Genomic DNA, 14,537 nt, shown 5'->3' with positions numbered 1-14,537 from the left:
GTGCTAAATGTCCTTCTGATAAAGATCCTGATAAAGATAAAGAAAATAAATAAAAAATTCTCCCTTAAACTTGATCTAAAAGGGGGATTTTATATTATTATTATTATAATTATTATAATTATTATTATTATTATTATTATTATTATTATTATTATTATTATTATTAAAGGAATAAAGGGATTATGTTGCTTTTTTTTAAACACTTGTTTACTTAGTAAAGTGTTTACTTAGTGTTTTACTTTGGTTACTCTGTTGGTTACTTAGATAAAATGTTTTTATCTAAACATTGTTTTCTGTCATGTAAATTTCTTAAAACCAAAAACCATAAAAAAAGAAACAAGCATGTAAATAGCATTTGTTTAACTCTTAAATATAACATAGCAGCCTGTACAAATCACCTGTAGTTCCCAGTCTGAATGGACAGACATACTGTATGTGTTACAGTTACATATATTACAGATACTAGAACTTTTCAATATTCAATAAAATCACTTAAAGGCCAAATTTCAATTAAATTTTATAACTAATTTTATACAGAATATTGTATGAAAATGTCAATTTAAAAAGACATACATAAGAATACATATGTTTTACAACATCCACGCGCAGAAATTAAGAAAAAAAGCAGCCCTGGCTCTCAGTGTGGGTTTACGTAGTCTTGAGAGGTGGAAACAGAAAATAGAGATTGTCGTTATCGTAATTATAGTTATAGTAGGTTTGAGTTGTCACAATGGTGAATTCTGTTGTCGCAATGGTGAATCAATAAAAGATCCTTGTTACAATGACTGTATTTACATGAACAGCATATTCCCATCCTAGCCGAAAGACTAACTGCTTTCATACGTACTCCACAGTACATGTGAGCTCATTTACAGCTCACATTTATCATGACGGACATTATGTCCGTCGGAAATACTAAGAGGTGTAGTAGTATAACAGCCGACTAAGCTCGGAATTCCAGCTGTCCGGTTATGTTGTTCAGATATACGGCCCAAACGCCTGACATCTGCAGAAGCAGAACATGCGGACACCTAGGTCTAAAAGCAGTTAACGTTACTGATTAAACATCAGCTAGCAATTTCTACAGAATGTCACAATAAACTATGTTGTGTAGAAATGCACAGAATGTCTATCCCTATCTGACCGTCACAGATGTAAGCTATAGCCTACATCCTACAACATTCATTTAAAGTCTGGGATCTAAATTAATTATTTTAAGACACATATTGCTGGCATAGATGGTGACAATCTACATGGATGCTTGAAAAACAACAAAGTCGACAACAATATAGCCAAATATGATTTATTAAAGATACTGCAATGTGATAAACATGGAGACAACGTTAGTCACAATTGACCCTTCGCTAAGCCACGCCCGAATACCACCACAGGCCAATCGTGGCTTAGCAACTGTAACTAGGCACGGAAGGTCTGTCAAGCTTTCGAGCGAGGGAAACATGCCGATGCAAATCTGTGCGTATATGGATTGTGCAAATCTGATGCCTATCCTAAAAGTTTGGACAGATGGTGTATTTTTTTTTCCTTCCCCAAAACGTAAAACTGAAGGTAAGAAATACCAGCCTTGAATCAAGCAATGTGTGTGAGACCCCATTCACAACTAACGTTAAATGTCGTCAGGATTAACAAAAACACCTACGTTTGCTTCAACAAACTGAAAATACATGAGGTTTTTGACTGATGCAAGTTATTACATATGATTCAGTATATAGACTATAAAAAGAACTGTCTTAGCTTTATTTATTTATTTGTATTGTAGTTTTGTTTAGACAAAATGTGTGCAAATTAAGACCTTCATCATAAGGATTGTTGCAGTGGCTGTGTTTATAATATTAATAAAACCCATCATGTTTGAGAGACTGGCTTTCTGTTATAAGGTTTCAGTAAATGTGTGGTTTTTGATGAATGGCTCAGGTCAGAATCTCAGGCTAGTGCCAGGTCCAAGGAGTAGATTATAGACACACGACATGTGAGCAGTAGCCCAACGCGCTAAATATAACGTTAAGCCGGAGAATCATTGCAAAGTTTTCAGGCTAATGTCTTGTGTTTATTCCACAAGATTTATTGATAAGTTGTTTGATTTATAATTATTCGATTATTTTCTCATTTTACTTACCCTGTTGTGCTTGAACATACATATGAGGCAGCTGCTGATTGCGCTGAGACCATAGGCTTTAGCTTCAATTTTATCGAAATTATTCTGTAATCGGTTGCATAATATGTCGCGGATATATTCCGCAAATACATACTGCAGTCCCTTTTTTCTTACTCTCTCAGATATTTCCCCTGTTCGCCAGAAATGACTAATTATCTCCTCGGAAATGTCTGACACCGGCGCATACATACTGTAATAGACGTGTCAGGCGCGAAAGCTTGACAGGCGTAGCAACAGTAACTACGGGGGGCGGGGCTTAGCGAAGGGTCAATTAGCTATACCCTGTGGTCACTCACCAAAGCCCCTTTCACACTGCACGTCGGACCCACGATATTCCCGGAACATTGCCGGGTCGCCTTCTGTGTGAAAGCAACCACGTCGCGGAATTGATTACCGAATTGAACCCGGGTCGGAGACCTAGTAACATTGCGGTATTCGACCCGGGACGAGCGCTGTGTGAACAAAAGCCAAAACTAATGCCGCAACGTGTACGTAGTTATCATGCGACTCCTAGAGCTTGTTTTTTCAATAATACAACCCTGCAGTGCCAGAAGAGCTAGTCGGTGTTTTAAACGCAGAGAGTGTTCGTATACAAAATAAACTAAAATTAAACAAGCAGAAATGTGCGCAAACTGGACACAAGTCGAGACCACGGAGCTCCTTACTATCCGCGCTGAAGCTGAGATCGCTCGCCATTATACGTCACATCAGGATGTCACGTGTCAACTCGACCCGGGACCGTTACGGGTTGTGTGTGAAAGCGCACATATTACGGTATTTCGCTGGCAGTGTGAATGGACAAAATCTAGCGGCCCGGGAACAAATGCCGGGTCGCATTATCCGTGTATTTGCCGGAATCGCTGTGTGACACCTGCCCGATTCTCAACCGATTCTCCTCACACCACAACTCTATCTCTCTCCTCTGTCCATTTCCCCTTCCCCTTAACTCTCCCTGACCCGTCTCACCTAGGCGGCTCGTAATTATACGGCAATGGCCCATCGTAAGAGTTGAAATTTATCCCAACTGCAACCTCTTCGCTGTCTGACTCCATTACAAAGAGACGATGTTTACCGGCCGTTGCTTCACTTCCAATCAGAGCGTTTTTCACAACGGAAGTAATTTTACTCACAATTTCTTTTAAAAAACTGTTTTAATGCACATCTATGATTAATTTCTTCACGCAAGTCGAGTTCCTATACTATTTATCTACACGTTCATTCACAGTGATCTTCAACTTGAAAGATGGGCTTTAACTATGAAGACTCAAAAACATGTAAATCGGAATTTTGTTTCCTCACAGCGGAAAAAAACGTGTGCCGTGATCTATCTGTGGAAAACGGGTTCACATACAGGCTCCCCTCCAATGAGAACGAAATCTTTTACTCCTGCAACACGGGTTATAAAACATTCTCTGGGAACTGGTGGGATTCAGTGACATGCAGCAGGGGCTCTTTGTCTGAAGAACCTCGGTGCATCCGTGAGTTTTATTACTGTCAGTCTCAGGTGTTAGACGAATGATAGTGTACTGAAATGTGCTCCCTGTTTTCTGTCTTTACAGCGGTGGGAGAATGTGGAGCTTTACCCAGTGTTCACCGTGGAAAACTAAAGCAAACCAGTCATGATCAAGGACCTGTTGAAGTGGAATGTGTTCCAGGGTTCATACCAACTCAACCCTTGATAAAATGTGTCAATGGTACATGGGAGACACCAGTCTGTGAGGGTGAGCTTCTCAATTCTCATTGCATGTTTGTGAGGAGCAGCGACAGCATATAGTGGACAATAGAGTCTATCGACAATCTAATCTCAGTCTTATTGGAGTTCATAAATTGTTTTTTTTTTTTTTTTTACTAGGTGTGCGTTGTGGCATTCCTCCAAAGGTGGAAAATACACTCATAACATCTAAACCTGAAGAATTTTATGCATATGGATCTAGTGTAAAATATGTATGTCAAAAGTCATTCTCAATGAATGGGAAAAGCACAGTTTCCTGCCGGAATGGAATTTGGGAAGAACCGCCAACATGTGAAGGTGAGGTTTTGATCTTTGATAATCTTTTAAAACTTCTTAGAGAAAAACATCTCTTCAAAAAAAAAAAAAAATGTATTTAAAGATCATGAGGAATAACATCAAGTCCACATAAAACATTGTGTTAGTGATGACAGTTAATTCTGTGAAATCAGGAGTTTTGGCACTTTTGCTCTAGATTAATAATTGATAATATAATGTTAAACATCATCCGTTTTATACGCTTGTAAAATTGACTTGTTTTTCTCTTCTGGCAAAACAGCAAGAATATGATTGATTCATCCTATGTAACAGTTTTTGTCCAAATGTTATTTTCTAGAATCAAAATCAAATGAGTGTTTAAATGCCACTGTGCTAAATGTCCTTCTGATAAAGATCCTCACCTGCTTGAAGCCACTAGAGAAAGAGGGCTGAGTGGTTTAAAAATGGTCACGTTAATCCAAAATAAAATAGATTATAGAAACGTTTAAATACAGCAGAGACACTAAGTATAATCTACAAACCTGAATTAATCCAAAACTATTAATGAGGAACATTTAAAAGAATGAATCTGACTCCGCTCATCTTTCCACATATTGTCGTAAGAAATTACGACACGGGCAGATTTAGTGATTTGGGGGCCCCAGGCAAAACACAGGAACAGGGCCCTGTACAATTGCACACATTTACAAAAGGTTTCTATCACTGTTTTGATGCTTGCTGCTGCACGACCTTATGCCATAGTGCTTTCTTCATGTTACTGATCCCTTGTTCATGTAAAGAGGTTATAACAGTATTAGAGTGGACAGTTGGTACTTTGGGTTAAATTTCACTTCACAATTGTTTACAAGGCTGAAACTTTAATATGTATTATGTTTACGCCAAATTCTGACTCTACCATCTGAATGTATCAACAGAAATCGAGACAGGCAACATTTTTCCACTCTTCAGCTGTCCAATTTTGGTGAGCTGGTGCAAATTGTAGCCTCTTTTTCCTATTTGTAGTGGAGATGAGTGGTACCCGGTGCAGTCTTCTGCTGTTGTAGCCAATCCGCCTTAAGGTTGTGGACTGTGCTCAGACCGGCCCGTCTGGCACCAACAACCATGCCATGCTCAAAATTACTTAAATCATCTTTCTTTCCCATTCTGACAATTAGTTTGGAGTTCAGGAGATTGTCTTGACCAGGACCACACCCCTAAATGCATTGAAGCATTTTCCATGTGATTGGTTGATTTGATAATTACATTAATGAGAAATTGAGCAGGTGTTCCTAATAATCCTTCAGGTGAGTGTACATCATCCCTATTATAGAGTCCGTCTCATCTGGCACGTTATCAGAATTATTAATAATGTTTGTGTTGGTATAGATTTATGAAATACCTTGCAGAGCGCTGTTTTCTTTGCGTTTACACAGAATGTCTCTCATTGAGAAAGGCCTAATTATTTTATTTAAATACATCTGAGATGTGAAGGAGGATGTTTCAGCCATGACTTTTTACTGCGCAGAGTCGAAGTACTCTCAGAAGTGCTATTCCGCCATACATTATTGTTCTCCTTTTTAATCCGCTTAGAAAAGCTCCACGTTTTATTTTGTGTCACCATGCTATTTGTGTAACTGTATTTGAATAGGGAAAACGTGGAGGTGTTTGGTCGCTTCTAACTTGATCTCTGTTTGGTACCATAGTGAATGAACTGGGCTTAGTGGGCTAAGCTAAATGCTATCAGAATGTCACCGTGCGTAAGTGCGATTAAGTGCAAGCACTAAGACGAGAGAGGTATGTATCAACTCGTCTTAGTTAAGGAAATAACATAGTTTAATATGAAAAAGCAATGAAGTATCCCTTTAAATATCGGGAAACCAATATATCTGTCGATCACTAAAAACAATCCATCAAATTATTTAATGTCAAGGTGATGGCCAGTGGGATCATGAACCGGTTAGTGAGGGTAAGGTTATAGAGAAGCACTCCTTGGTTGAATTTAACCTTTTTTATTGATATTATTGAACATTTTATTCATATTATGAATTAAGAATTTAAAATTAGTAAAAGAAAATAGAGCTTAACTCTTTCCCCATTAGACACAGAATTTTCTGTGTTTTCACTGTTATGCGCTGGGAGGGGGTGTACTATTACACATCTTCTGAATGAGAACAGAATCTCCTGATCAAAACACAGGAAAAGAAGATGCAGTAAAACAAGTGATATGATTGTATGTAAGCAGATACACATATAAAATAACATGATCATCAACATTAAACATCATATAAATCAAAACTGCCTAATGTTACTGAATGAAATGTGGACCCAGGCTACCCAGGTAGACGAGCTACATGACTGTGCAAGCATTAGTAGTGTTGATGGACTCGATCTACTCCATCTGTGTTTAATCATCGCTCTGAATCTGATCTGGATGTAGACTTTAACAAAAATTAGATTTTCTCAGCTTTTTGTTCAATGTTGCTTTTTTTATGAAACGTAGGCATATTTAAGTGTTGATAAAAAAAGGAATGCACGAAGCTTGAATAAAATGATTTTGTTTAGTTTTTTTAAAGCAGAGGGTAAGCTCTTTCTTTTGATATATTGCATGCTCAGATAATTATACAGCAAAATATCCTATGGTACTTTTTTTTTAAAAGGATTAAAAACTCTGTTATAAACCATTCTCTGGGAACTGGTGGAATTCATGGGTGCATACACATGGTTGCACTAATCTCCTGTGTTTTGCCGCGGTCGTTCCTGGGTGCTTCAGCACATTTAAAAGAGCCAATTTTCTTGTAAAAGAGCGGTGCGGGTGGAAGACGTCATTCCACCCGCTCGTTTCTGGAGGCGGTCGTTTCCTGTCCTGATGGCCACGAGCCCTCTCACATAACAATAGGCTTGTTTGAGATGAGCAAATCTGCGCAGAACCGATCACCGGTGATCAGTGCGAGATGTATGCCGGTTTGAAATGTGTCCGAGGGCGGTCCGCCTTGCTCTGATGTCATGCTGACGTATGTCAAAAATCTCTCGCGAGTGAAAGTGTCGGATTCTGCAGTCGAGAGCAGCTGCTCTCCATCGACTGCGCTGAGCAAAAGCATGATGGGAAACGACTTGCTGACGACACCGTTAATGTTTATTGGTTTAAACAACCGTGATGTAAGGTTGTTTTTTTAAATATTTGATTTCAAAACTCTGATATCATGTTTTAATATGTATAAATTATGTGTGAATATTCCCAAACTCTCAGACAGTGCAATCTCTCTGTGGGTTATGTGATTGTTGTCATATTAATAAAAATATATAAAAACGTCTGTAATTAAAATAAAAATGCTTGATAAACAGGCCTTTCGAAATGAAATAACAAAAACTTTGGTGTCTTGTTCATAATATTTATTTTCATATAAAAGCAACAGAACTTAAATTACATCCAGTTTATCAGCAACAAAGCGGACGAGTGTGAATCCCGCGATATCCGCAACTGATCTTGTAGGTGTCTGATCCACTACGAGAAGAGAGAACTGTCCGGCTTGCCTGCACTTTTTTCACTCCTTCCCTCACTGCAGCCGCCTAGTCTCGCCTTTATTTCAGGCGAGGCAAGGCGCATCTCAAACAAGCCTATTGTTGAGATTGAGTTTGTGGGTGATTAATGTTTCCTCAGGATAACGGGATCACGTCAGCGCCCTGTTCGTCTCGAAGGTTTGAGTGTTCAAGTGTTTGAGTGTCGCATCACACAGCGCTCTAGATGCGCGGTCGAGACTATGATACCTCAAATGCGGTTGAGTCCTTTCACTTATATCCCGATCTAGTTTCTTTTCCGGTGATCTGGAAAAGAGCTATTTTGGCTGATAAGTCTGGGTGATCTGAGGATTACATTGGGACCACCCTGCCCTCAGCGGGCCCCTCACTCCTCTAGCGCATCACAGCATGCTGAGACTGTGTTCATGGGTGGTTCATGCTCTCTCAGGGAACGAGGGTTACATACGTAACCGAGATGTTCCCTTTCGTTCAGTCAGTCCGACGTAACATCAGTGACTGACGAATGGGGGTCCCAATGTAATCACGCCACTCGCTGTCTTCCAGTGCCCTGCGCAAGCGTGAGAGCCCTGATGCAAGTAGGACGGTCAAAGGCCTCTGCTTAACGCAGGAATACCAAGGTAAACTGGGAGGCATATCCAGTAGGAGATATGCACCAAGATGCCTACCCGTAGGGAGGACTTAAGGATACACGTATGACCCGAGGGGCTGCATACGGAAGATCACTGGGGTACCAGCCGCAGGTGGACTTTTAACCCCAGGGGGTGGCAAGGTTGCCAAGGGAAAACACCCGCTCAGGGAGGCTTACGGTGGAAATACACATGTGGGGGTCGCCGGAGGGGAACCATGCACATGGGCCACCTGGCCGGACACGAGTGTCTGGGCTAAGGGCAGACTTACTGGCGTCGGCGTCGTCAGTGCTGGAGGAGCTCAGGGCTCTCGTGGAGCTCACCTGAGAAGAATATCGCACGTATCCAGTCCGTGGAGTGGAATGGCGAGCAAGTGAAGACACCTGAGCCAATCCATTACCGGCCACTTGTAGAGGCGTGTACATAGTCGGATACAGGCTCCACTCGGAGATTATAGAATCTGGCGAATGTGTTTGGTGTCGCACAGCCTGCAGCTCTGCAGATGTCTGTTGGCGAAGCGCCATATGCTAAAGCCCAAGAGGAGACCACGCTCCGAGTGGAGTGTGCCCTGACCCCAAGGGGGCATGGACGCCCTTGCTGCTGGTAAGCCAAAACAATGGTGTCCACTATCCAGTGAGACAGCCTTTGCTTTGAGAGAGCCTTCCCTTTCAGCTTCTCACCATAACAGACAAAGAGCTGGTCTGAGGTCCTGAAACACTGCGTCCTGTCTACGTAAGTGTGAAGGGCGCGTACTGGACAAAGCAATGTCAAGGCTGGGTCTGCCTCCTCCAAAGGCAGCGCTTGCAGGTTCACCGCCTGGTCTCTGAATGGAGTGGTGGGAACCTTGGGCACATATCCAGGCCGGGGTCTCAGGATCACGTGAGAGTCAGCCGGCCCGAATTCCAGGCACGCTTCGTCAACCGAAAATGCCTGCAGGTCCCCTACCCTCTTGATGGAGGCCAATGCGGTCAGGAGCGCTGTCTTCATAGACAAGAACTTAACATCTACTGACCGCAAAGGCTCAAATGGGGCCCTCTGCAGAGCACTTAGAACTACTGAGAGGTCCCAAGAGGGTACGAGAGGAGCACGAGGAGGATGTAGTCTCCTCGCACCCCTCAGGAACCTGATGACCAGGTCGTGCTTACTTACCGTTTTACCGTCCAAGAGGTCATGATAAGCGGCGATAGCGGCCACATAAACCTTCGGGTGGATGGAGACAGCCTTCGATCCAACCCTTCTTGGAGGAAGAGAGCACAGACCCGATCGGGCATTTCCAGGGGTCTTCTTGGTGAGAAGAGCACCAATTGACGAAGAGGTTCCACTTCAACGCATAGGCCTGTCTCGTGGACTCGGCCAGAGCGGAAGTGATGGTAGCCACCACCGTAGGTGGTAGGGTACTCAAACCTGCCTCGTCTCGTCCAGGAGCCACACGTGGAGGTTCCAAAGATCGGGATGCGGGTGCCACAGGGTGCCCCGTCTCTGAGAGAGGAGATCCTGTCTCAGAGGAATCGGCCAGGGAGGGGCTGTCGCAAGGAGAACTAGTTCTGGGAACCAGGTCCGGCCGTGCCAGTACGGGGCGACCAACGTGACCTGCTCCTTGTACTCCCTGACCTTGCACAAAACACGTGCAAGAAGGCTCACTGGGGGAAACGCATACTTGCGTAGGCCCTGCGGCCAGCTGTGCGCCAGTGCATCCGTGCCGAGCGTGCCCTCGGTCAGGGAATAGTACAGGCTGCAATGGGACGAGTCGTGGGAGGCAACAGATCTACCTGTGTGTCCCCGAACTGATCCCAGATCAGCTGGACAGTCTGGGGATGGAGTCTCCACTCCCCAAGGATTGGCTGAAACCGTGAGAGCTCGTCGGCTGCACGGTTCAGGATCCCCGGGATATGGACAGCACGAAGGGACCTCAGGCGCTTCTGACTCCATAGAACAAGATGTTGGGCGAGTTGGGACATGCGGCGGGAGTGAATGGGAGTACGGCATACTGATATGCCCGCCCTTCGAACGCAAACCCTAGGAACGGTCTGCGTCGCGGAAGGATGGACACATGGAGTACGCGTCCTTCAGGTCGATCGCTTCAAACCAATCACATGGACGAACGCATTCGAAAAGGCGTTTCGCAGTCAACATCCTGAACGGAAGCCTGTAAAGGGATTAGTTCAGGACGCGAAGGTCCAGGATCGGCTGTAACCCACCGGAATTCTTCGGTACAATGAAGTAGGGGCTGTAGAAGCCGGACTTCATCTCGGCTGGAGGGACGAGCTCGACCGCGCCCTTCGCCAGTAGGGTCGCGATCTCCGCACGCATGACAGGGGCATTGGACTCCACCATGGTGTACCGGACACCCCGGAAGCGGGGAGGAGCTCGCACAAACTGAATCGCATAGCCGAGCCGGATGGTCCGCGCCACCCAGTGGGACAGACCCGGCAGCTGTAGCCACGTTCCCAGGGAGTATACCAACAGGGTCATACGGAGCAACGGTGTACCCTCGGTGGGGCAGCGAGGCAGTGTTACCGGCCCGGACTCGGGTGGCATAGCGGGCCGGTGTCGGGGCGGCGGTAACAACTGCGCCCTGACAGAGGAGACCAGGGAAGGACTCGCGTTCCACTGGGGTCTGCTCTGAGAGGGGCTGGCGACAGAGAGAGACGAGAGCGGCGTGGCCCGGGGGCGGCGCGCACTGCCGTCACCGGTCTCTGGGTGCTCAGGGATGGGTTAATCAGTTCTTTCTTACAAAGGGTGCTGCTGGCCCACGGGTCAAAGGACTGGACAAAGGATTCCCCCACCTGCCCTCAACCGGGGGAAGGGGCGGACCTGCCACCGTCCCATGAAAGAACTGCCCATCCCAGAGCTGTCCACGTCCGGAGCGCCGCTGGCCTTTTTTCAGCAGGCTGCGGGGCTGGCGCGGACTGGAACGGCTTCCTGCAGCTCGCTCCGCAGCGTGGCCAGGGTGAAGGCTGCTGCTGTGGCCACGCGGGAGGGCGTCGCAGGAAGTCGCCCTGGCGGCGAAGAGGCTGAGGCAACTGTGCCGGCGGCGCTTAGGCGCAGCAGCGGGCCGCCGGGGCAGATGGCCTCAGTCTGCCTCTGGGGACGGCCAAGAACTGTTGGGCGCAGTCCCTGACCGTGCCGCCGATAAGGCCGGCCTGGGATATGGGCGAGCTATAGCTGAGTGAGATATACGGGCTCACTCAGCCTTCCCACATCAACCAAGTAAGGCCAATTGTCTTTCCCGGACCACAGCTGTGGACATCTCCTAACCCAGGGGGCGTGTGGTCACCTACACCGCGCTGGGCGGGATCGGTGGCGGCACGCCTTTCTCGAGGCAGTGTTACCGGCCCGGACTCGGGTGGCATAGCGGCCCGGTGTCGGGGCACTGGTAACGACTGCGCCCTGACAGAGGAGACCAGGGAAGGACTCGCGTTCCACTGGGGTCTGCTCTGCGAGGGGGCTCGTAAGCCCTGGATCAGCTCTGTCCTCGTGCATACGCATCGGGGCGGCAGCTTACCTCCTAGCACTGCTGGACTACGCCACCGAAGTAGACAAGTAGCCAACAGGCTTGGGAGGGCGCTTAGGATAGCCTCACCGCGTCAGGTCAAAACACTCAGTGGACACCGTAGTGCGCAACAGAGCACCTGACTGAGGGGGAGGGACCCCAGTGTACCCTTAGGCCGCGACCCCTCGAGGGCAGAGAAGACGGAGGAGGCCACCGAACGGTCGCAGGAAGACCCCGAGATCTCCCGGACCGCGTGCACTCCTCATGCATCTCGGGAGCAAAATGGCATTGGGGGCGGGGCCCGCAGCTGTCGGGTGCCACCTCCAAAAACCAATCGCCCAACCGCGAGCACTCGTGACAGGGTGGAGATTCACACCAGCCCGAGGCTCGCGGCTGCCCGAGATAACATGGCTGTCAACTCTAGGTCAGATTATACAGTGCTACCACACCCGGAGGTGGATTATAGCCGAATCGTCATCCCCAAAGGACTCTAGCCCACCTTGAGATGCGGCAATCGACCTCTCGCTGCTATCTGGAGTATGAACGAAACGAACGGGGCGTCAGCAGACGGTCCCGCTGCTTCAGTCCAACACTCACTGGAAGAGATGTGCAAGAGGGCGGGAGTGGCCCGAGGAATGATCGTCGGGGTTCTTAATACCACAGCACCGCCCTCAGGTCACCCTGCCAAAGTATCACCTCTCTCGGAGATGGTAGATCGGGGTGTGGCAGAGGGGACTCTCTCTCTTAACAGAGATCATTGAGTCTCGACCACAACATCGCGATGGTCATGTTCCCGCAGAGGGAACACAGCACATCCACAAACACTGTCCGAACGTGCTGCCCAAACACGTCGAGCAGTGAATGCGTCCCAAAGACAGCAACAGATATCGACCGCACCCGGAAGTGCGCGGGCAAACAGTCTTGAAAAAGACGTGCCACACGCAAGCTCTTTTTGTGAGAGGAAGCTCTGCAGAGTGCCGAAGCGCCCAGGAAAAACACACACAGCTGTTGCAGATCACTGCACAGATCAGCAGGCAGGCAATGTGAGATCGCTGGAACGCGCCGTACACCAACACCCTGGAGAACTGCTCGTCTCGAAGACTGAAGAGAGGACTTCAGAATTCAGGCTTGCCGGAGTGAAGAGATGCTCTTGGCTCCGAAGCAGAAACATAATGCGATACATGCCCGCTACTTCCTTATATACCCAGGTGGGTAGGCGGAGTTACGCATGCAAATCTCGCATGCCCATGGCATTGGCATTGCCATTGGGCGTTTTCTAAGATCTCGAAGATGATTGGCTTCTAGGCGAAACCCCCATTCGTCAGTCACTGACGTTACGTCAGAGTGACTGAACGAAAGGGAACGGATTTATATTTAAAGTCACAGCGCTGGCCCTTGGCCAGACGATGTCCACCCTGGACCAAAAACATTGGCGACCCCTCAGTCTGCTCGTCACCATGGCCATCGGTCCCACAGTGCCACCCGTCTCGGCTGTCAGTCAGGACGGGTCACCCAGATTTGGTCAGGAGCTGCTCTTCCCAGGAGGAGGGCCGGGTGTGGAACTATTGGTAAAATCTGTTCTGCCACTGGTGTTAAAAACAGCTAGCCTGACAAGCCAGACCCACATCAAGATGTTTGGTCTGGAAACTCACTATTGACAGGGCTCAATGCGAGGGGCTGGATAAACGGTTGTCTTTCAAACTCCCTCTGCACGCGATAGGATAGCGCTACAACCAAGCAGAGCAACGAAGGTGTAGGAGAGCTTGTTGATAGATTAAACATTTACCGTATCCGGTCGGCAAAACTCCGAACACATCTTCCTTTTTTAAGAATGACTTCAGTGCCATTCTTTGTTCTTTTCTCAGAGAAAAGATTAACTCCAAGTCTTCCAGAGCCGTGGTCAAAGCTGATTCGTAAGACCGCCGTTCGCCAGTTTCTGTGTTTACTAGAAGCATGCAAACACAACTCAGCCGTCGTCATTATGGCCCCGCCCACCGACTCTATACACGATGTGATTAGCCCAGCAAGAGTTTGGCGAATACAGCTCAGAAGGGTATTGAGAGTTGCTAAACAACACTCGCGGGCAGATTAGATTTGCTGCCGCTAGGGTGTGTCTAGATTTCTAGGCTAAAAAACAGCCAATGTTACCCAAAATTCTAAATTTGTAAGAGCAGTTCCGATACCGCTGGTTGCCAAGAAGGCGCGCTTGGCGGTGCTTCGCTGCCCCGCTGCGGGTACGTCTGTGGTGCCATTGACTCTACTGGCTCGGTTGCTGGGGGCCTGGCTAGTGCTTCCCAGCCCGTCCCGCTGTCTCATCCGTACCATCAGACTCGCCTATGCGCTAAGCACTTCTGCGACTACGGATAAGTGGAACTTTGTTTTCCTTGTGGTGAAGTGAGTTTTGTCATTGCCTGCCGCCATTCACTTGCATCATCGAGGGTTACAACCCCCATGGTAAGTGTGTTAAATGTTTTGATTTTTCACACACACAAAAGGCGGTTCAGGACATTTCTAAATGCAGATTCTATTACAATCTCCTTTTCAAAATTCTCCGCTCTAGGCTCACGTTTTTTGTGAAAGAATCATCCAGAATCATCGCCCACACGCCCACCGTGGTTTTGCCAGTCAAATTTTCACATGATTATCTATTCCTAGCCCGTAAGCACGCAATGTGGTTTCTTTCAGGCTGTGTGTTGTGCTCACTACAGCATTCAACTCCAA

General features: G+C 46.9%; 1 protein-coding gene across 1 annotated transcript in view; it reads left to right on the top strand.

Moving 5' to 3' along the window:
• The window catches only part of LOC137039766 (complement factor H-like), a 108,945-nt gene that overhangs the window by 63,774 nt on the left and 30,634 nt on the right, over positions 1-14,537 (top strand). The window contains exons 16-18 of the mRNA XM_067415040.1: positions 3,475-3,651; positions 3,733-3,894; positions 4,026-4,202. Coding sequence (XP_067271141.1) covers positions 3,475-3,651; positions 3,733-3,894; positions 4,026-4,202 — 516 coding nt within the window. The remainder of the gene's footprint in view (positions 1-3,474; positions 3,652-3,732; positions 3,895-4,025; positions 4,203-14,537) is intronic.

This window comes from Pseudorasbora parva, chromosome 14 (assembly GCF_024679245.1).
Source record: "Pseudorasbora parva isolate DD20220531a chromosome 14, ASM2467924v1, whole genome shotgun sequence".
Taxonomy (NCBI): Eukaryota; Metazoa; Chordata; class Actinopteri; order Cypriniformes; family Gobionidae; genus Pseudorasbora; species Pseudorasbora parva.
Note: the sequence above shows the minus strand (reverse complement) of the source record. Positions and strands in the feature narration are given on the sequence as shown.